Source organism: Octodon degus, unplaced genomic scaffold (assembly GCF_000260255.1).
Source record: "Octodon degus isolate 3935 unplaced genomic scaffold, OctDeg1.0 scaffold00007, whole genome shotgun sequence".
In the NCBI taxonomy this organism is placed as follows: domain Eukaryota; kingdom Metazoa; phylum Chordata; class Mammalia; order Rodentia; family Octodontidae; genus Octodon; species Octodon degus.
The window spans coordinates 21838186-21862330 of NW_004524583.1; the positions used below are offsets into that span (position 1 = coordinate 21838186).

Below are 24145 nucleotides of genomic sequence, written 5' to 3' on the forward strand. Positions count from 1 at the left end.
CAGCACCTCCCCTGAATAAACGAGACTTGATCAGAATCCTGTCTTGTCTCCATTTCTCGCATCTCCTGTCCTTTGTCCCCTCCTCAGTTCCCCGCTCCTCTCCCAGGTGACCTTCGTTGACTGACCCGCTGGTTCGGGACAGGCAGCACGTGCAAGCTTGTCCTTCCCTTCCAGGTCCTATGGCACCAATCCTTGGAAAATGGTCCAATCACATGGGCAGAACTGAGAGGTATATAACCCTAAAAGGCAAACACCCAGGAGCTCATCTCAGAGTTGGTCGTTTAGCCTCATATTCTCACCTGGGCAGGAGTGACCCAGCCTAGGGCAGTGATGGCGAACCTTTTAGGGCTTTCAATGCTAGTGAACAGTCCTCTGTGGCACTCGTGCTCTAGGTTCACCACCATGGGCCTTGTGGCTCCACACAGGTGTTCAAACTCCCACTCCACCACTTACTGTGGGCCAGAACCTTAAACTTTCTGGGCCAGCCTCAGTTACCTTGTGAAGAGGGGATAATAAAGTAACCTATGCGTTTCAAAGGTATTCTGAAGAATAAATGAGCCACTGAACGAGAAGCCCTGGGCCCAGCACAGAACCTCTCCCCAGCATCTACTAAGGTGCACTATCCCCCATGTAGTCCTTTACTGCTCTGCTCCCTGACACCGCAGTGGAAATGGAAGGCAGAAGCCCAGAGTCATGGTGCAGGGTCACACCTCCCCATCAGCATGCAGAGTGCAGGGATCTCCACCGCCATCAAACCTCTCTGTGTGGCCTCCATATACATATATGAAACATTATTGTCTGTGTGCAGGGAAGGGACACAAATTACTAATTCTCTTTCTACTTGAAGTCGAAAGCCTACATAGTCTGGAAAAGCAAAGTCTGCTTTGAGCATGGAGATACTAACAGAAGACCCAAAACACCTGCTTCCTTCTGGCCTCGAAGGGACCACGGTGACAGAAAGACTGTCCTGAAATGCTGTCACTAGGAAGGGCTTGAGAAGGGAAGCCATTTCTATGCAAACATCGTAGAACCCAACACTCCTAGAAATGATGGGAAGAGAGAAATGCGCAGTGAGGAAATATGCCAGAAAGGGGAACTGAGGGGAAATCAGCACGTAGCCAATCACTGTGACAGGAGCACAAAGAAGCCTCCTAAGGGGCTCAGGAGAGGATCGCTCTTACCACCTGGAAACAAAAACTAGCATGAGATGCAGAGCAACTCCAGCCTCACCTCAGTGCCTCGGCAAGGGCCTGAACTGAAGAAAAATGTGTGGTCCTACAGGACCTCTAAGTTGCTTTAACTCAAGGTGCTAACAATCCATCCGAATCTAGCGAAAGAAAGGCCACAGAGGCAGCCTTGGGCAGAGCATCGATCCACAAGGCCACACAGCTCACCCATGCAAAGCTCAGCAGGATCAGGACTCGTGAGTGTAAGGGACCCTCCGTCTATCTCATTCCAACCATCCTGCAGGACGCAGACCTGAGGGCTGCCCACCCTAGCTGCAGCTGTTGGATTGGCCACTGCTGGCCACACAGGCCTGACAAGAACTAGAGCTGCTCATAGAATGCCACCCAGCTCTCTATGGGACTGCCTTGTCACTCTTTGTCTCTGCTGTAAGTTACTTACAAACATTAGGCACTTGAACAAACAGAAAGGGCAAGAAATTAAACTGGTTGCTAAACCCACCCTGTCTGTAGCACCTAATGCACAACAGGCCCTCAGCTGTCTCTGTGTCCATCACAGGACACTTCCATGCAGACGCAGCTGAAGGAAGCCAGGCACCCTCTAACTTGACCCTGCTTCCCAGGGTCTCGGCGGTGCCAAGATTCCTATTCACTGCCCTCTCCTGTCACACACTCCCCAGTCGTGGCAGTGAATCACTCCAGAATTTTCACAGCTGGGGGAACATTGAGAGACCTCCCAGCCCACGGTTGGTGTGAAACCACACTGTGCCTCTTCTTGCCCAAGCATGTGAGCAAGCAGTGTGCCTCAAATGACAAGCTTCATAGTGTCCTCACAGCATGCTCATGCCACTTTAGGACGAAGAGGTGGCACTACTAGAAGTTTCACCATCATGGACATCACCATCCAAAAAAGCCACCATTACAAAACCCAGGTCCTATGCAGCACAAAGATGACACAATTCTAGGGGTGCAGGGCCTCATGCAAGAACTGGCTGTCATGGTTTGGATCCCAGCAAAGGCCAGCGGCTCAAGCTGCACTTCCATACACACACAACACAAACCCACAACACATCTGCTCTGAATAATCCAGGTCAGTTTCCTGGCCAAAAGTAATGCCACTCACTTTTACTTTACACACAAAGTTCCTATGAAACATCTTTGTGTTCATACAAATTTCTGAACCGATTTTTAGTTTCCCATTGTAAGTCACAGGATGCTTAAAATATCAGTTGATTATGAAAAGGTAGATATGTTTTTGTGTGCAAAGAAACCTGTCATTCATTCATCCTCCAGGCTCTAGTCCTTATTCTATCAGAGGTCCAAAGCAAATGAAAACCTCACAGGATCCTCTTAAGAGTCTACTCCTTCTATGCTTTTATTAGAGAATCAACGAGTTCCCACAGCATCTCCTGTTTACAGCCTTGTCTCATCTCATAGTGCGCTGGTGACTCTTGCTCAAAAGGCCATTCCTCTGTCAGATCTCTTACATGGGTTATAAAGATTCATTTATTTCCTTTTTTTTTTTTTCCAGTATGAGGGATTGAACTCAAGACCTTGCACTTGCCAGGAAGGCACTTATGCCACTGAGCTATATTCCTGGCCCCTCATTCATTTCTTAACCAGAGATACATTAAGCTCTTTCTTTGACGGCATATCAGCCTCCTGACTTATTTCAAAAAAATCAACCACTCTGAGAACTGCTCCATCATGAACACTTGTGAGGCAGGAAATGTGAAGCCCACTTCACAGCTGGGTAGACTGTAGACCACCCAGGAAGCAAACAGTAAGAAAAAGCAAAGGTGAGAAGTCTGTGTGAGAGCACACAATGCAAGAACAGCTGTTGATCATGAAGACACCGTGAGGAGCAGAGCCACCTTTCCCAGCACGGATGCTTCCTTGGCCCTGCTGTTCTTGGACCTTGACAGTGGCTTCTACCTGGCACTGGGTGGAGAGAAACACTAACCCACCTTCCTAGATGCTGGGCTTCAATGGATCACTGCCAGATCTCATGTGGTGCCACAGCCAGCCAGCGTGATCTCAAGATCTGCTGTGTTTCTGACAATGGGTTGAGACACCTCTGCCCTGTGGGTTCTCTGTGCAGCCACAACACTCACAGTGACAAAGGGCAGATTTCCTGTGGAAATTCTTACAGTGCAATTCTTCTGGTGCAAACGGGCTCTAAAAAAGCAAAGTTCCCACCCCAGCAGTAAGGAATGAGAAAGCCAATGGGGGCAACAGGTCTGGTGCTGGCACCTCAGAGTCCAATCCAAGCTAGACATTAGCTTCACATAGACGGAGATGAAAACCCATGATAATTCAAGGATAAAGCTGACCCATGTGACATGTGCTGGTGGTTTTGGATCTGCAGGCAGGTGCTCGCTGACTAACTCATAATCAAGGGCAGCTCTCCCACCTTCTCTGCAGCTAGGGAAAGACAAGCCACAATAATCTACATTTATATGCGTGAGGTTGACGGTATTATATGCTAATAAATGCATTAGCTCCATCTCTGCCATTCTGCCTGCATTTAATTACTGGTGCTGGCTTTCAAAGGGCACTCCCTCCTCCACCTGCCAATGAACCTGGCACTCCTGTGTGGATGCTTTCCCCTGCCCAGGAGGTTAACTAGTTGCAGCACACAGCCAGAACACCAGGCTCAGGGCCTTGTGGTACCCATGCTGTCTCAGCTGTCACACAGGCTTTTGCCACCTCCAGAGGAAACCAAAGAACCCTTGCTCACCCCTCACCTGCAGGCATTCAATTCACCTAATGCTGGCCTAGGCCTTCAGGACCTATCAGAACCAAATCTGTGCTCTCAGGAAGCAAGTTCCCGCCAGTGGCATGAACCACCTAGAATTTTTATTTAAAAAGCACTTAAATGTTGTTAGTATAGGGAAAATGAGCAATACAGGTAAAATGACAAAAGAAAAATAATAAATACTGAAGAAAAGTAAGCAAAGGAGTTTGCCCCTTAAACTGGATGAATACCAACATTCCCTTAAGACCGGCCTAGGGCATCCCTCCTCCAAAAACCAATTCTCAGGCTTGCAGTCACTTAACACTCTTACATCTATGTCTGTTCCTGAACTCAGTCACCCTATATTGAAATCTGGGTTTGTGTTGTTCCCCCCAACCATGGGGCAAGGAGCTTTTCTACCTAAGCACCAGACATGCTCTGTTATGCCAAGCAACCAGTGCATGATGGGAACAGAAACATGAGTGTTGACATGTGCTTGTGCACACTTGGGCCTGGTTGTGGGTGTGTTTCTTGTTGCATGGAAAGTGACATTTTCTCTTTATAACCGCCCTTAACCCTCCTACCTTTTCTAACATTATACAAGCCATCTACACAAATTACAAAGCAATACCAGCTCTCCTCTTCAGAAAATGGGCTCATCTACACCTGCTTCACGCCCTGAGAGGGCAGGTGTGCTGGGAGATGGAACCAGAGCGGGAGGTGAGGCGCAGCCTACTAGAGATCTTCCTGAGGAGCCTGAACTTGAACTTGATGGACAGGGAGTCTTTAAAGGATTCCTAGCAGGAGAGAGGCTAGGGCTGAGTTTGGACACACACCCCCACCAGCAGTTCCAAAGAGGACAGGTTTGGGGAAGATGACAGCATTCCTGGAGCTCAGTTCCAAGGCTGTTACAACAATCTACGGATATGATAAGGGTCTGAACAAGGAGGTGCTGATAGAGAAGGAAGAGAAATTGAGGCCAGTCATACTCGGCAAGCCCATTCTGCAGAATGCGGGGATTAGCTGAGTGGGGGAGAGCATGAGGGCGAAAGGTCCACAGTGGCACTCTGGTGACTGAAGGGTGGTGAGACACTTCCGCCTGGGAAAATGGGCAGGGAAGTGGGCTGGCAGGAGGGAGCAGCAGGGTGCTTAGTTGCTGTGGAGGGGTCAGGATGTGCGTAAGGTCTGTGCACGGGCAGATCACTAGGAGCCTGCAACCTGATACCGACCTGCACAAGCCCCAGGTGCCTCAGGTGTGACCCTGAGGGTCCAGGGAGAGAGGGCAGAAGGCAGGTATGGCGCTCACGCTGTTCTAGAAGCAGTAGTCAGACTCAGGCTGAAAGATGAAAGATGCTGCTTTGGCATGTGGGCAGCAGGCAGAGACCACAGAGGAGATAAGACCTTTTGGAATGAGAAAGACAATGATGCAAGGACAAAAACTCAAGGACTATTTAAGGCACCTGGAGCCTGAAGGATGACGAAAGAAGTACCAAGGAAAGTGGGGGAAAAGACAAATACCCCAGTGCATGCAGGAGGAAAACAGCCCAAAGATCCAAGAACTTTAAGAAGGAAGCAGCCAACAAGTCAAGAAGGAACAGCTACGATTAGATTCCACCACGGGCTCTGCCACAGCACGTCCTCAGAGTGGACCTCCAGAGAGGAACGGGCGGCCAGGGCTGGAATAGAGAGGCAGCTCTCTTTAGGGAAAAGAAGAGGACACTGCAGCCCAGATCCAAAGGGAAGAGAGCAGGGCCAAGTGAGGACTGGGGTTTTGTTCTGGGTGGATGAGGCAGGCTGAATGCTCTCAGGGAGTTGGAGAGGTGTCAGGAAGACAGGAAAGGAAGAAGGCATGAAAAGAGGAGGTCTGGCCAGGAGAGAGCACGGAGGAGACTCCTCGGAGAGGGCGGAGGGTCTGGGCCTGCACAGGGAGTTGGCGCACCCGGAGATGCTGGCAAGAGAAGCGAGGCTGCAGGAGGGACCCGCAGGTCACAGCTGCGGGCACCTGCCTTCCAGAACCCCGGGAACAACTGGGGGCCAGGAGAGAAGCAAGCTCTCCTGGGTTATAACCCAACTAGCCTGAGACCTTTCACAAGAGCCCAGGTAGGAGAATAAGAATGTAAGGGGTCCTGACAAACAGAGAAGGCCACAGTGCAAGAGTCCACTACCTTCCCTTCCAATGCTCTCGAACAGTTTCTTCCTGTTGACAGAAGTTCCCTGCCAGCAGCGCAGTACTACATAATCTGCCTTCAGACTGACAATGGAAACAATACTGATGGTAAGAGTCACTTGGTATCTTGACGAAATGATGTTTCAGAGTCATTATTTTTCTTGTTTTAAAATAAAACTGTATGTATATACATTCCACAGGCCCCAATCCCAAGCAAAAGGAATCAACAACGACCCATCAGACCCTTAGGACAGAGGACAAAATGATACTGGGGGCCTAATGAAGGAACTTCAGGAGTCACTTACTTTTCTAGAACAAAGTATTTTAAGAAAAATGAGTGTAAATGGCAAATGTCACTTCAAGGCCACAATCTTATCTTTACCTAGTTTGCGCCCCTCCCTCGCTGGTACCCTGCTCTGAGCAAGCTATCTTCAACACAATCTTGAAAACCAGGGTACTAGATGTTGCCTTAACTTATCAGCTTGCTCTGTTCTGAAATCCATCTCTTCTTAACATTTAAGAAGAAACTGACTTCTTAACCCAAACTAAACTTAACAATTTGGGAAATCTGAGCTTCACATGCCATTTATATTTGCTTAAATAATCAAGAGAATAAAAATCACTCTGCTAGGGAAGGGCACAAAAACACACCTGTGGATCAGTGGAACAGAAGAAAGGATAAAGACCGAAATATTAAGCCAGAAACACTTAACTTGCTGGAAGATAAAACTCTTGAAAACGTAGATGCCGGGAAGGACTTTCTGAACAGAACCCCAACAGGCAAGGAATAACATCAGGCTGGGGAGGTAGCTCAGTGGCACAGCGGCTGCCTGCCTGGCAAGCACAAGGTCCTGAGTTCAAGTCCTGGTACCAAAAAAAGGAGAAGGAGAAGAAGAAGGAGAAGGAGAAGGAGAAGAAGAAGGAGAAGGAGAAGGAGAAGGAGAAAGAGAAGGAGACATATCAAGAATCAACAATTGGGATTACATCAAAGTAAAAGGCTTCTGCATAGCAAAATAAACAACCAACAGAATAAAAAGACAAACTGCAAAATGAAAAAAATAATTTCTCCAGATACTCCTCAGACAGAGGACTAATATCTAGAATATATAAAGAACTCAAGAACTCAAAACCCCAAAGTAAAGACCCAATCAAGAACAGACAACTGAAATGAACAGACACTTCTCAGAAGAAATACAAATGGCCAGTAAATACATGAAAAATTGTTCAATACCACCGGCCATTAGAGAAATGCAAATTAAAATGACCATCTTATTCCAGAAAGAGTGGCCACCATCAAGCAATCAAACAATAACAAATCCCACGAGGCTGGGGGTGGGAACCTTTCTACACCACTGGGGGGAAGGTAAACTAGTACAAGCACTATAGACAGCACTATGGAGATTTCACAAATAGCTAAAAATAGAAATTCCATTCAACTCAGGTATTTTCCTTCTGTTGGCGAAAGGAACATACATAAGTCTGAATCCTGACTCAGACTCAAGGGATGACAATAATGAGAAATCTGTTTCTTCCACAAATGTTTCCTGATCGCCACCTCTGCAGGGCACTTGGCCAGGTCCAAGTGCAGGGCTGAGGGTCCCTGGTGCCCACCCAGACAGCTGGACTGCAGGGCTGAAACTAAGGCTTCACTGGCCAAAGTGAAAGCAAACGCCCACACATTCTCACTCACCCCCAGACATCTGCAGCAGCAGCACCCCAGCGAATCAATCCAGCCACAACCCAGATACAGGATGTGCACGAGAAGGGGAGGAGGCCCAGCAGGGAGCCGCAAAAACAATACTCTCTCCACAGTCTCACAGCTAACAAAGGCTTCTGAGCAAGCACAAACTAGACTACACTGAACATCAAATGCAAACCCCTGGGTGTCTTGCTACAGAGCAGATGCAACTTTTCTCCTGAAAGAAGCAAATATGTACAGCTCCAAAACCTCTTAACTTGAAATTAACTGTGTAACCCTGAGGACCCAAACCAAGTGTCCGGTCAACAGCCAAAAGGAGTCCATATGGGGGAAACAGCATTTTGTTTTCTGCAAACCAAATCACAGTGGCTAGTGTCCTTGATTTCATCCATAAATTCACATCAAATGATGTACTTCTTTAAAATCAAGACTTCTCCTTGAAAGCAGGAGTGAACAATTCACACCCAACAATTAGATGTTCAAACTTAAGCGAAATCTTTCAATGGCAACTGAAAGAGGCTGTTTCTAAGCATGGTTTGACTGCAGCAATAAAAGCGCCAAGTTTAGCTTTTCAAAGGGCTGTTTCAGTCCCTTGCAACTAAATATTGCAACTTTAATTCTTCCTGACTTGTTGGCTTACACTAACAGAAAGTTAGTACTCTGTCAGAGCCTTCTATCTGAAATACTGAAACAGCACAGCAGCAGATTCCATGTCAGCCTTTCTGGTTTACTAACAGTGGCCAGCATGTCCGCTAGATAGTAATTCCTGTGTCATTTTCCTGCATTTCTTGTAAGATGTCTCAGAGTAGCCGTGTGTGCAGAAATTACCCCTACACCCCCGCAACTGTGGGACTGGGAAGCCATCTGCATTCATTTTATTTTTATGTATTATTATTATTATTTTTTTTTTTTGCGGTATCAGGGATAGAACTCAGGACATCCTGAGCTTTGCAGGCAGGCGTGTATGCCGCTGAGCTGTATCACCAGTCACCACACCATCTTCTCTTTCACTAGAAATATCTTGTTGATTTGTACTCCAGGCTCTTAAAGAGCAAAAACAGTAAGAAAGATGCATCCAAAAATCCCTTCTCACTCACTCTTAAAGTTCTATGTGAATAAAAGTCTTACTGTTTTCAAAGTTAGTTTCAGAAAAGGGCAGACCCCGTGAATTCATACTTAAATGCTGATGGTGGTGACGGTGACACTGCTGATAATTTTTCTGTGCTGACATGTGCCAGGCAGTTTATGTAAGTCCTGACTGTATCCACCCATGGCCCTAGAGGAGGTTTGCAGGGACAAATGGTCGCTATTATTAAGAGGCAGACCTAGTAGCTGAACCTCAATCTGGCTAGCATCCAACATCACACTATAATGCGCTAATAATTGTGCTAGTCATCCAATGAATATTCCTCAAAGCCTCTATTTGTATATTATTAGTCTATAATTGTAGATTCTACATCCTAATTGATGTCACTCAGGCAAATGTTCATGTGGCTTTTTACATGAAATACATACCAAACAGATGCTGAAACAAAAGTAAGAAATATTCACAGAGATGACAAAATAGGCATTGTCTAGAATTATTTTATTTGAAATTATGAAGGCTGGCCTGGCCACATAGCTCAGCGGATTAAAGCACCTGCTATAAATAAATAAATAAATAAATAAAGCAAGCACCTGCTTAGGCAGATGCAGCAGCCGGGGATTCAATCCCAGTGTGTCGTACTGACTCCACTCCTGGGGTGCACTGAGACGGCCACTGAGACTGGGCGTGGTGGCACGTGCCTGTAATCCTAGCTCTTTGGGAGACTGAACACAGGCAGATCACTATGAGTCCAATCTACATAGTGAGACCCTGTAGACTCTGTAGACTCTTACTAAAATGCAGAAAAAAAAAGAAGGCAAAATTATCAAAGAATTAACTCCCAAAATTATCAACAAAATAAAGAACCTTCAGAAGTAAGCAAGAACCAACTGCATCTAACTATTCTCAGTGACTGAGATTTTATTTCCTTTATGATTACTGGCACTGTGTTTAGAAATTCCCAACTGTAAATTTATAGTTTTGCTAAAAGCACAAACACTTTAGGGCTCCATCAACTGTGCCAATGCAACACAATTACTTTATTCCTCTAAATTATTAGAACTTGGGCCAGGAATATAGCTCAGTGGCACAGCGCCTGCCTGGCAAGCATGAGGTTCTGAGTTCAATACCAAGTACTTAAAAAAAAGTCTGTTCTAAATTCTGAGCACTTCCCATTAACACTTATGAATCCACAGGAAATAAATTTATCTTTCACAGACCCAAAACTCAGAAATAAGCTTTCAGAGTCTTTGCTTTCTTTCTCCATCCTCTTTTTTAAATCCGCTGATCAGTAGTACGTGTTCACAACACATGGAAGTTACACTTCGCTTGAGGAACTGACATACACACAGACTGCATCTTGATCATTTTATCCGCTCCCTCCAGCCCGCCTCTCCCTCCTCTCTTTAGAAACAGGCTAAAGTGGGCACACGTAAGCTGAGGCCTCCAGCACGTCACTCAAGGGGCACCAACCAAACTATACCTTCTCCCATCCTGGGAAAGTCTCACCTTAACACCCTGAAGTGTGATATCTGAAATGCAAACTTGTGGGTATCTTTTAAGGTTCTTTGCAGAAAGCCCCTCTCAACACAGCAGTTTCCTTGGGACCTTTAAAGCAACCAAGCCTAGTACTGCTTGACAGCCTGTGTGGGGTGTGCACGTTTAACATACGAAACTGAATCTACCAAGCCTCGGAGGCCGCCAGCGTGGTGCCCTTTGTCTAGCGAGGGAGTAGCAGAGTTGGGGCCCTGGCCAGGCCGCCTGCCACACTCTGATCACTCCCCCATCCCGCTTCTTCCTCATTGGGAGTGCTGCTCCTTGCGCCTGGCGAGCCCTTTCTCCAGCCCTTACAGGCTGTTTGCCTTTTGTCACTCAGTTCTCTGCCCAATGTCGTCCTCCCTGCACATACCACTCTGACCATCCTAGAAGAGCAGCCACCTGGTCAGTCGAGACCACCCACCCAGGACCCCCGCAGCACCTGCGTCCTATGTGTCCTTTCCTTGATCATGTGCTTGCTTCTTCCTGACGGCCCCATTTGAAGGAGCAGCTCTGTGAAGGGCACTGAACCCAATTCCTGTGCTCTCTGCCCTACAAGGGCTCCCAGAACAGCCGGGCACACAGTAGGTCCTCAATAAATGTCAATAAAGGATTGGGGGGCCAGCCAAATAGCTCAGCAGATTAAAGTGCTGCAAGCAGGTGCAGGGGCTGGGGGCTCGGTCCCTGGGCCTGCCATGCTGACCCTGCCCCCTGGGCACACTGAGCAGGCGATTGAGACTGGGCGTGGTGGCACGAGTCTGCTATCCCAGCTCTTGGGAGGCTGTGAGCAGGCAGATCACTACGAGTCCGATCTCTAAAAAAATACAAGAAATAAAAAATAAAATAAAAATAAATAAATAAAGGATTGGAGGACCTTCCTGCTGCTGCCCCAATTCACTGCAGAGGAGTCAGGAAGGACTCTGGCCTGCAGCCCAGACAGTTCGATTCTACTTTACCTCTAACTAGCTCAGGTGCCGCCCCACCCAACTCAATGGCCACCATCAGACTGCCCTCAGTGTGCTGGCCAGGTGACATAGAATGCAACAGAAGCAAGGAAGTGTGCTAGGCCACCGGGACCTGGGCCATAGGAGGCCTGGGCTCCATTTCATTGCTCCGTCTTGAACTACACTAACTCAGCAGCGGGCTACGATGCCTGTTCACCAATGAGGTAAACCTCATCTCATTTTATAGGGGGAAAGTTTGTATTAACAAAGACCCAAAGCCAAGGTCACTCAACCTGTTCTGGTGTTTCTTTTTTAAAAAAACTTTTCATCTAAACCTCAAATAATCCCCTCAAAAATAGAAGCTTTTGAAAATACCTAAATAACACAACCAAACAGGTCCTAAACTGGGTCACCATCTAACATTTTCACCAGGCACCGGAACAAAGTGAGGACATATTTTTTTCAAGCACAATTTTTTCTTTGAAATGCACTGTTGATCGTTCCTTACTAGTTAACTATGTCTGTAATTAACTGAAAAATACATGTCCTCAAACAGAGAAAACAATTAAAACCATCCTCTGGGAATTAGGAATTCATAAAGGCCTCATTTTCTTTACCTAAGGCCCTGACCATAAATATGGTGACATGATTCCCAAAAATAGGGTCAAAATACATGTGCGCATTTTTCTAGAAACAGGGTCCATAGCTTTCACCATTAGCAAAAGGGTCCAAGGCTCAGACACAGCTTTTATTTTTTTTTTTTTAAATGTATTTAGTACTGGGTCTACAGGGTCTTACAACACAGATCAGACTCGTGATGATCCTCCTGTTTTCAGCCTTTCAAGCGCTGGTGTGCACCACCACACCCAGTCTCAGTCCCTGTCTGAGCGTGCCCCAGGGATCAAACTCCTGACCCCTGCATCTGTCTAAGCAGGTGCTTTATAGTCTGTTGAGCTATCTCGCCGGCCCTCAGATGCAGTTTTGAAAGGAATGTTTGTCTCGAAATCTGTTCTGAACGATTCTGTACCACAATGAGACAAAGAAATGTACACTAAAGCCTCTCTGAGGCCCACGACTGGTGAACAAACACATCCATTCTGTCTAGGGAATTACACTAACACACACACACGTAAGATTTTGGAGTGCTCATCTAAAATTAATTTCTCAGCCCAGAACAAAACTGAGTACCAGCAGATCAGTTACCAAGAGCAGAAGGAACCAAAGCGTTTGTCCAACGTCCTTGACTCTGGGGGGAACACAACACCCAGGCTGCTGAGCCCTCTGACAGCACAGGTCTGAGCCCCAGCCCTTGCCTAAATGCTACAAGGCAGAGTCAGAGACCGTTCTGTGCACATACAAAGGATAAATATGACTGAGAAACAAAGCGCAGTTCTGTGGTTTTGGTTTAGGTGTGTGGAGAACATGGCCGAGGTCTGACATTGGGTATAAAAAGCCAGATAAAGAACATGTCCACACTAGCCCCCAAATGATTTATTTTATCAGTGCAATTATGAGGGGTTCATGCTGATCGTGGTTCTGTGTTAGGACAAACTTTTTCATTTCTTACCACAAACACAAACTAAGCACCTCTGCCAACCCTGTAAGCATTTCTTTCCTTATGAGGTCAAAGATACCCAAATTTACAACACAAAATCAAAGAAGCTTTGAAGAAGGCAGCTGATAATAAAAGCTCTGCTGTGAGTCTCCCATTAAGTTGTCGGTCCACTGAAAGTCCGGGGTGTTCTGGCGCCCACTGCTCTAACTTACTGATACACAGAAGCACACTCACAGAATCATCTTGATAAAGCTCTCAGAATTCTCAACAAAAACTTCCTGTCTCATAAAATTCTTCAGCACAGCACTGAAACACCGTGATAGCCAATGCCCTGGGGCTTAGGCCTCCATCTAATTAAAACATCTGTCTTACAAGTGATTTACAGTATTTGTCATCACCTAGGGTGTATATATAAACTGGTGGCTACAGACACTCTTTGAGACTGCAAAGCTTTAATTACCATGCTGGGGATGGCTTCTAGCAAAAGCTTCAACAAGGAGATTCTTAGTGTCTCTCGATCAGAAGGGAACAAGAACATAACCTTATCCCTTATCCCTTATCCCTTATCCCTTATCCCACAAAACAAGAAATGCACTCGTGTAAATTAAGAAATACAACTGCGTAACTTGGAACGAGGACCCTTTGTATTTCCTCAAGGCTGACTTCGGCCAAAGACACAATACTACCCCCACCCCACTATCCGCACCAGTTAGGTCACTTAGACATGCACTAAATCCTTCCAAGCTTGAGAAATACACACTTGGGCCAATTAATTCGGAGGAGCTACTCACTTTGGTAAGAAAGACATCATTCATGTTGACTGCTTCAGTCAAACCAATTACTCCAAAAGGGAAGAAATGGTAGAACTGCTTAGTACGTGGGGGCAGAGGCATCTGCGATGTGAGAATCCTCAGACATATTCTAGCACAACCCCTCATAATATAAAGCAGGAAACAGCCTGATTAGCAGAAGCTTGCCTACAATCCCCGCTGACAGGCGACAGAGCCACACACCTTCACCCCACCCTCCTGGCTCCCACTACAGCGCAGCACTCAGTGCTGGAAGTTATACCCTAAAATACAGGTTCTTTTTAATGGGATCATTACTCCACTACTAATTTGCAATAAAAGTAACTCCCCATATAGTTATTACAAAGCTAGGTTTCTCTGAAATTTTAAGACACCCACACGCATATACATTACAATTATAAATTAATGTATTAAGTATAAATATTTAAATACAAACATAAATACTAGATATAAATTAATGTTCACCTAAACGTTCTAAGTGTTTTTGCATTTTATAGCTGTACATTAGATGTGTGTGCAAGTGTCACACTGGCTGTGAGCAACAGCAACAGTAATGCTTGGGCAACAGCTTTGGTTCCCATGTTCTGAAAACAACATGGGTGACGGTGGCACGCAGGCAAAAGCCTCCTAGGACCATCAGGAAGGTCAAGAGGGTGGGCTCACACTAGGGAGTACGCAGGAGCGCCACCGCACTAAGGCCTTAGGTTCCACTGTGGTGAAGCGCCTCTGTCAAATGCACGCACCTGCAGCTGCCTGCAGGCTTACGCCCTCCTGGGCTTTTTGCCGTGGTAGTTCTGAGCTAGATGATCCTTCTATTCGACATCTAGGATACTTTCATGATCCATACAAAACTTAAAAGTATGTGACGGTACAGATAAGGTATGGCTGCTTTCTACCTTTGGGAGACAAAAGTACTTGCATGTGACCTGTTCTGTTCACAGGCACGAAAGCTTGGTTCCCTCCCAAAGCGGCCAAAAATGGAAACACTTCTGTGGATCAGGGATATCTACCTTTCAAAAGAACACCTGTGATATTTCTGCACAATATCATCAGGTCAGAAGGTTCTTTTTCTTCTTCTGACAAAAGCTTTTTCCCAGTCATTTAAGGACGTGGCTACCTAGGCAGAGACCTTAAAAATTCATTGTCTTCTCTGCAGGAAGATGTTCCTGACCTCTTCAGCTGCTTGCCAAAATCTGAGAACTTATTTCCATTCTGTAATTTCCTGGCCGCTTCTGTTGGTTTTCTAGCTCCAATCTACCTCCCCATTGGAACTAAAAAAGCTAACAAGGAATGGGTCAGGTCTGTATTGTCCCCTTGATAATCACAGATGGAGAAATGCGTCTGGTCCCCAGTACCCATTCAATATGGAAGAATACTCACCTAGGGCCTGGCATTTCTGCTAGAAATAGGTATTGTCTGTTACCGAGTAGCTTCCCCAAGAGCAGAGGGGGGACATCTCAGTCAACCACCCATTATACAACATCGTGCCTAGAGTCCCTCTGACAGGTATCGCACTCACAGGAGATCTAACCCTGCACCCACCCAGGGTGGAGGGCAGGATGGCCATGCAGAGCTCAGGCAGTGGAGGGGACACTACAGAGGACCAAACCCAGACCAGGCACGCCAGCACAAGTTTTCTGGCCAACGACATCTACAACAAGACTTGAAGCACAGGGAGGGTATGGTGTGAGCAGAGATGAAACATGCTCACTGTGACCCCAGCAGAGTGTGGACGAAAGACGGGACAAAGAAAAGGCTCAAGAGGAAATCAGGGACAGGATTGGGGGCAACAAACCATCTTAAAGGACAGAGGCTTTATCTAAGAGCAGCAGAAAGTCACAAAAGCGTTTTAAGTAAAGAAGTGATTATTATCGGTTTGACAACTGAGAAAGTCCATCCTGGACACAGTGATAATAGGAGCAGAGAGAAGCGCTGAGAACCTGGATCGCGCGAGCCTCATTTCTGCCACACTCTAGTAAGGAGCTAAGCTGTCGATCCACAAGGGGCGCACGATGATGATCGCCTCACAAAATTGCAAAAAAGGCCGAGGAGAATCCAAACCACCTCTCTCACTAAGTAAATGCTACCTCATAAAAACGCTAATCACCATTCTGAACACTTCCTAGGTACCCAAACCTAGAGTTGCGTAAGATAAAATGATTCACGCTCCACCCACCGACCTCACTAGCTTGGAAAGAGTGAGTTGCAACCTTTAAATGCTCATTTCTTGTTCCTGTCCCAAACTGAACACCAGACTTGAAAATTACAAATGAAACAATTTACCATACACTACAGGCTTAGAAATTATACTTCTAAAATGGAAAAAAAAAAAAAAAAAAAAAAAGCAGAGAATTTCCCATCGGCGGTGTTTTCAATCTATTACCATACTGAAGGGGCATGAAAATCTGGCCCAATCTTCATGCACATATTGGTTTGTGACTGACTAAAATAGGAATACTGTAATTATGTTTGGTTTCCCATTACTTTGATTTCTTTTATAAAGATATTTAAAGAAAGACCAAAGTACGCACACCGTAACTGCCCCCAAATCACATAAAATGTCACTGTTTTGGTAGATACTTAGTGCCTCCTGGATGCTGGATGCTGCTGACAGTGCTGGGATTAGCACAGGGAGGAACAGAAGCACGTTCCTGTGCTGTCGGTGCCTGTGCTCTAAAGGAGGAAGACAGGATAAGCAAATCGATTACCATAATGATCGCAGAGAGTGACAAGTGTGAACAAGGTGACAAGGTAATAACCTGGCCTGGAAAATGTTCTTGAAGGAGAAAATATGCAAGCCCAAAGTGCGCATGAGCAGCCAGCCCCACTGCAGAGACTGTCAGCTACAAGGAAGGAGAGAACACTACACAGCTGATACAGACAGGCCACGGGCACAGGAATAGTCTTCGCTTGAGATTCTGAAGCACGTTCTCCCTTAAACATTGTGGATTTTGTCAGTGTTGGGTAATCATTACCGATGGGCTTTGAGAAAAATCAGCTGCTGAGAGTGAAGAGCTACATTCAAAAGAAAGAAAGAACTAGACAGAGAAGAATTCTGGTACCATAAATTCATGCACCTGGGGCCAGGAATTATGGAAAAGAGAATGACTGACTGACTGACTGACTGACTGACTGACTGACTGACTGGGGGACACCCGGTTGTTCACGGCACAGGACTACAGAACAGGTATCTCCCTGCGTGCTGGAGAGAGAACAGCGCTGCAAACTCAGGAACAGAATGTCTTCAGGAGGCCAGAACAGGAAAGAGGCCTGGGCGTGCGCCAGGCAGGTCCTTCCTTCCTGAGGGGGCGCCAAGGCCTTTCCATGACGTGGCCTCCACCAACTCCCGCTGCTCCCCTTGTCCCCCAGCTCAGCACCGAGCATGAGGTGCCAGCCCCATTTGGAGAGCCAGTGAATCACAAGCAAGCACATGAAAGAGGGAAACACTTCTAACTTAGGCAAAAGTTCAGTTTTCAGAAGTCCAAGAAATTTCGCAAAATAAACAAGTTCTAAGAAGTAGTTGGGAAAATAAAAAACTGACAGTGACAATTTAGGAAATGAGGCTGTATCAAAAAATCTGAAACTAATTTAATAAATTTGTTTTATTGTGATTTTACTTTTTTACACTCCTACTGCAATAAATACTTGCTGCACTAAAGAGGCAATGTGGTTTTCAGAAGTCAAACTTGGCACAAATCTAATGCTCATTTGCCAGCAGCTCACTCAACATCTTTTATACAATGAGGATGACAATCTTGATTTTCTTCCCTACAGCTTTCTTGAGATACAACTGTCACAAAAGAAAATGCACACATTTAAAGTGAACTATTTGAAAGTTCTAAGACATATATAACTGAAACCATCATATAATCAAAATACAATTTTGTCTTCCAAAATATTCTTGTGCTTTCTTTGTAATCCCTCCCTCCCTCCCTCACCTCCACTCTTTATTCCTAGACAACCACTGATGTGCTTTCTGACACTACAGGTTTGTCTCATTTTCCAGAATTTTGCATAAATGGAATCACACAGTCATCTTTTCATATTCTGAGGAGGGGGGGGTCTCAGCATAATTACTTTGAGATTCATCTCTGCTGTTGCATATGTCAATTGTTCATTTCTTTTTATTGTTGAATAGTATTCCCTGGCATGGATATACCACAATTTGTTTAAACATTCAAATGATGGTTGTCTTTTGAGTGTCCAGTTTTGAGGCTAGTCACAAATAAGGCTGTTATGAACATTCATGAACAAGTTCTGCATGAGCATTTGCACTGGTAAATACTTAAGAGTAAGCCAAATGGAACTCACAAGTATATGTTTAACAGAAACTGTCAGACTGTCTTCCAACTTGGCTGTACCATTTGACCTTCCTACTGGTTGTACGGAAGAATTCTAGTTGCTCCATGGCCTCTCCAACCAGCAGATCGTATTCCTTTTAGCCTTTCTAGTTGAAACATATTGATACTCTATTTCTTTTTCATTTTTAACTACTTTTCCTTAATGACTAATGATTCAGGATATATTTGTTTAAGGTTTCTTTTCAAATATTTGGCCCATTTTAAAATTGTTTTTTCTTTATGATTAAGGTTTAAGTATTGATTTATATACTCATATTACAGGTCCCTTATCTGATTTTCATGTTGTTTTCTCTGGGTCTTCGGCATGTGTTTTCATTTTCTTATACATTCCCTAAAAAGCAATCATTTTTAATTTTGAAGAAGTTAAAATCTTTTAGCAGTTGGGGCTTTTTGTATCTTTTTTTTTCTTTGCTAAGCCCAAGAGCACTAAGACTTTCATATAAAAATTTTATAAGTACTTACATTTATATACATAAGCAATTTTGAATTAATTTTTATATCGGGTAGGTAGTAAGAGCCAAAGCTTGTATTTCTGCATATATTTCTGGTCATCCAGTTGCTCAAGCGCCACTTGGTGAAAGATCAACACTGAGTTGTCTACTTACACCTCTGCCAAAAAAAATTGCTCGTATCTATTTATAGATTCTTTTCTATTCTACTGGTCAGTATGATTCTCTTTACTTCAATACTACGGTATCTTCTGTTGTTGTTTTCTCTACTACTATGCTGTTTTCATTAAGGTAATTACAGTAAACTCTGAAGTCAGACAATCTAAGTTCCTCAACCCACTCCTTTGCAAAATTATCCCTACACCAGTGTAGAGCCTTTAAATTTCTATATAAGTTTCAGAATCAGTTTGTCAAAATGTAACAAGGCTTACTGGTTTTAACTGTGTTATGTTAAATCTACTAGGTACATTAGGAAGAAGTGAGTTCTTAATAATATTGAATCTTCACATCTATGAACACAGTATATCTTTCCATTTACTTGTATTTCTGCATATATTTCTGGTCATCCAGTTGCTCAAGCACCAGTTGGTGAAAAGACCAACACTGAGTCATCGGAGCTTTAATTTATTTCAGCAACGTTTTGTCATTTCCAGTGAAGAAGTCTTACAAATCTTTTATCACCTTTATCCAATTCCACATCTCTAATGCTCTTATAAATGGCTTTTTTATTCCAGTTTTCAGTTGTACCCTGCTAGCATATAAAAATACAATTGATTTTTGCATATGAGGTTGGACCCTACAACCCAGCTAAATTCATATGTTGGTCCTAGTGGCCCTCTTGTAGATGCCTTAGAATGTTCTGTAATCATCTGTCTACAAATAAAGACAGCTCCACATCATCTTTTGTAGTCTGTATGTATTTTTTCTTGAAGTTGCCTCATTGTACTGACCAAGAACTATGTTTCAGGGAGAAAAAAAGGAAAGAACACACATCTTTTCCTTAATCAAGAAATGGTACCTATTGTGTAGATTTATCGAAAGTGTCCATCATTTTAAAGAGACTCCCTCTAATTTATAATTTGTGTAGGCTTCTTTTAACCATAAGTACATACATATTAGATTTCTATTCCTCTTGAGAGGACACACAGACCTTCTTTTTTTATTGTTAATATGAAGAACTGATTTATAATTGCTGAATCAACCTAGCAATCCTTGTTATGAACCCCATTTGATAACAATGCACTATCTGCTGTATTGTTGGAGCTTATTTGCTAAAATTTAAGAATTTCTGCATCTGTATTTATGAAGAGCAATGGTCTGTAACTTTCTTTTTTACAACATTCTCATCAGTTTTGGTATAAGGATTAGCTTTTCAGATATTTGCAACTGTCTGAATAAACTATACACTTCAACTTAACATAGAAGTATTCCTACAACTCTAACCTTCCAAGACAACTTTTGATTTATAAATGATAATTTAAAAATAAGAGGTGATTCATTCTATTTTCTGAAAAAGCTTGTATAGCCTTAGTAATAATTGCTCCTTATGTGTCATAGAAGTCACTGACAAAGCCATCTAGGACCCTGAGTATGCACTGTAGAAGGTTTTTAACTACAGATTCAATTACTTTAATAGATATGACGCTCTTTCAGTTAATTGAAGAAATTTAGCTACATTGTATCTTTCAAGTAATTTGTTCATTTCAAATTGTGGAATTTAACGGCATTAAAATGTTAAAGTACACAATTACCAATGGGATCATTAAGTGACATTGTATCATTCCTAACATTGGTAATTTGTCCTGTTTTTGTATCTTTATTTGATCATTCTGGCCTGAGGTTTATCAATCTCATTTTTTCCCCAAAACTTAGCCTTCTGTTTCATAGATTTTTCTCTTTTGTTTTTGTTTTCTACGACACTAATTTCTGCTATCTTTATAATTTCCTTAATTCTCTTACTTTGAGTCAACTTACTCTTTTAGTTTAAGGCAGACAGTTGGGGCTCTGACTTGAAGTATTTTTAAAATGTAATGGGTAATGCTATGAATTTCCATATGAAGAACCCCTTTAGCTGTATCCCACCACTTCCTTGGGTTTTATGTAGATTGAATGTAAAAAAAAAAAAAAAAAATATATATATATATATATATGTATAGCAAACAGAAATTTGAATGCCCATTCCCCATCAGGCACTGTGCTTAATACTTGATACATACTGCACAGAATGACCCAACCCTGCATAAAATGACCAGACCCTTCCTCTCATCAAGCTTAGCAGAAAATACTTGTACTAAACCAACATTAATGATGATCTCTTTAATACTTAGAAAACAATGAAGCAAGAAAGCATAAAAAAGTTTTTAAATTTTAATAATAAAAGTACATTCTGCTTTACTATAAGCCCACAGTATAGTCTCATCTCATGATCTAGCAAAAACTAAGTTCTTGGTTTCTGAAAAGTCAGCAATTTGTAGTTCCATTTGCAAAACGAATATACTGTAGAGGCAGTTCAGTTGCTCACAACGGTCTGATTAAGCTATACGTTTCAACTTAATATAGGAAAGATTAGTATTCCTATAACCCTGACCTTCCAAGACAACTTCTGATGTATATATAACTTAAATATCCATATGTTTCTAACTATTTTAACAAAAAAAAATAAAAATAAATTTTTTTCCAGAACTGGGGATTGAACTCAGGCCCTTGCACTTGCCAGGCAAGCGTTTATTCTACTGAGCCATCTCCCTGGCCCCAACAAAATTATTTTAACAAAAAGAAAAGAAACTACACTGGGCTCATTCTATCCCAGTGTACACTGAGCTAATTCTCAGTTTCAAAATACCCAGAACCTTAAAAACAAATCTGCCCTATAATTGAATAATTGAATATAAACACATGACAAAGCAGTGGTTTCAGAATCAATTAAATGCTGACCTAATCCTATCAAATACTCTTTCAAAATACCACAGGTGTGTTATATGGTAATCTAAGGAAAACTAACTTAGACATTTATCAATATAGAAATTTGATTTATATTTTAGTCTTTATCCATCCTGGGGAACAAAAAGCAGCTGTGTACCCTCCCTAGTCAGGCCACCCACATTTTCTGAACTCGGGGTTCTTCCTGATCTCATCTGGGCTGTTCCTTTGGGGCACAAGTTCCCAACAGGGCACCCTGGGATCACAGGGAGTACAGAAGTACAGCAGCAGCAGAGGCCAGGCCAGAGTCTTTAAAAGTGAGGATTTCTGAAAGCCCACAGCTCAGTGGTGGGGAACGTATGGCATGCAGGTTGCAGCGGGCTGTTTGTTATCCCTTAAAGCAAAAGGTTCTCCCTCACTGCCTTGGGTGACTGAAATGCTGCAACTGGTGAATAGGACAGGCAGAGACTCTCCAGAGAGCGTTTCTCTGCTTCTCCTGGTCCTTGCCAGTCTGGACCACCACACTTCAGAGCCCACTCCTAATCAGACACTAATTTACTCAGTCCCTTTGGAGTTCTCTGCTCACTTCTATTTTATAGCCAGAAAGTGACAAGATAAAATGTAAATCTCTTACTACATTGGAGTCATTTCTTTCTTGTCCACTTCTAAATTCCACCCAAAATACAAGCCAAAGGGAAATCGATCGATATAATTTGATGAGTAAAATTCTAACAGTCACGAGCTGTTGCTTATTTAAAAGAAAGGGATAGCTCCACAAGCCATTTGTAACTCTAGAATATGGATGGTAAAATTATCAGTCCCCAGTGTACAAAACGAACACCTACAATAAATCATCATTATCCACTGATCCCACCACTTGTTAATTTCACAGGATTTCCAACAGGTTTTTAATTTTTTTCCTTTTATTTTTCTTAGTAGATGTTGGTGGTACGTTCACCCTAGGGAACTGGTACATGTGTATCTTAATTCTTTTTAAGTTCCTTACATTTCCAATAGCTATCTGCACTCTGGGTCCACAACTGCAGAACCTAAATCATTTAAACTCCTCAGTCTCCAAACCCTGAGCCCCATTTGCCAAACCAGACCACTTCATTATAATTGCCATTTCATCATCTCAAAGGGAGCATAACACCTGCGTCAGTGTGAGGATTAAGAGGCAAACGCATTTTGGCACTGTGCAGAGTGCTCTAGAAATCCTAGTTTATTTACAGCAGAAAGTCTGCCTCCTGGGAACTATGGGAAAGGCAGGGGCAAGTGGGAAGTTGCTCGCGTCAACACACAGCAAGGCCGGTAGCTGATAGCTAGGAGCGGTAGCTCCAACCGAAACCGACCAGGGAGCTCCTGCGGCTCTCCGCTCACTCATAGCACAACTCACACACTCCAGACTTCCTGCATGGAGTTAGTCTCAAACACGGATAAACCTCATCTCCTCGGAAAGCTGCTAAACAATCAAACTGTGGCAGCGTGCGAAAGCAGGCACTCTGATCCCTGCCAGTGTAGCTTCTGCCTCCTCTGGGATGTAATGGATGTGCATGCCGAAACACGTGCGCGGTCCGCGCGGCTGAACCGACATGTATCCATAAACACTGTGAATAATACTCACGAGAATGTGTGGCTTTCTCCTAAGAAGTGCTCAGAGCACTTTGCTCAAATCGTGTCACTTTCACACCACCCCTTTCTCGCCTTTCTTGAGTGTCTACCCGTGTGCCCGGGGCTGGGAATCTAACCCCAAGTCTGGGCGGAGGGAGGTGACTCCTGTCCCCTTCCCGAGCCTCAGTCCTGTAGGGTCCCCAGTCCAGGCCGGAATCCTAGAGACACCTGCGCCCGCACACACCCTCTGCTGTCTCGTCACCAGGCAGCGGCCACCTGGGAAAGGACCAAAGTCTGGAGGGAATTCCCTGCGCTGGGGCGCACCGGGACCAGAACAAGGAAGGACCCGTAGAGGTCCGAGGAAAAGGAGCGGAGAAGAGGCCGCGGGACCCCCAGGAGCGGGGACAAGACTCACCCAGCCCTCGAAGGTGTCCGAGGTGCCCGTCGTGCGCAACAGCTCCTGGAACTGCAGGGTGCAGTTGGCCACGAAGTGGTCGTAGCCCAGGGGCGTCTCATGGAACACGGCCAGCTCCAGGTGGCCGCCGTCAGAGACGTTGGCGCAGAACTCCTCGTTGTACGTGGGCTTGTTGGTCTTCTGCTTGGTGCTCGTCTGGCCCACGCGCACCTGGTCCACGCTCACCGTCAGGTAGGGGTCCAGCAGCTGGTGGCCCTTCTTGAAGAGCGAGTGGCGCAGGGACCAGCGGGTGGGCTGCAGCCCCACGGCCTCGCCGATGCGCACCCTCAGGTAGCCGTTGAACTTCATGGTGCCGGACGACATTCCGGCGGCGCCGCCCGCCGCGCGCGGGGAGCGGGGAGCAGGCTCAGGCCGGCCCTCGCGGCGGCTCCGGGGGAAAGCGGCGGCCGAGCGCCCCCCGAGCGCCCATCCCGCCCCGCCGCGCGACCGTCCCTCCCCTGCCTCCCCGCCTCCCTCACCCCGAGGTGGAAAGGAGGGGAGCCCGCGCCGAGCCCGCCGCGCTCCGGGGCGCGCCCCTTCCTTCCCCAGCCGGGAAGCGCCTCTCGCGGAGGAGAGCAGGAGCGACCCGTCCGGCCAGCTCCCGCCCGCGACTCTGCGCCCGCCTCCCGCGCCGCG

The 24145-nt window shown here is 44.9% G+C and overlaps 1 protein-coding gene across 1 annotated transcript in view; it reads right to left on the reverse strand.

The window, feature by feature from the left end:
* Window positions 1-24110, reverse strand: part of Prkch (protein kinase C eta) — a 207347-nt gene extending 183237 nt beyond the window's left edge. Inside the window, exon 1 of the mRNA XM_004624806.3 lies at window positions 23471-24110. Coding sequence (XP_004624863.1) covers window positions 23471-23833 — 363 coding nt within the window. The 5' untranslated portion in view covers window positions 23834-24110. The remainder of the gene's footprint in view (window positions 1-23470) is intronic.
* Between the last annotated feature and the right edge of the window lie 35 nt (window positions 24111-24145).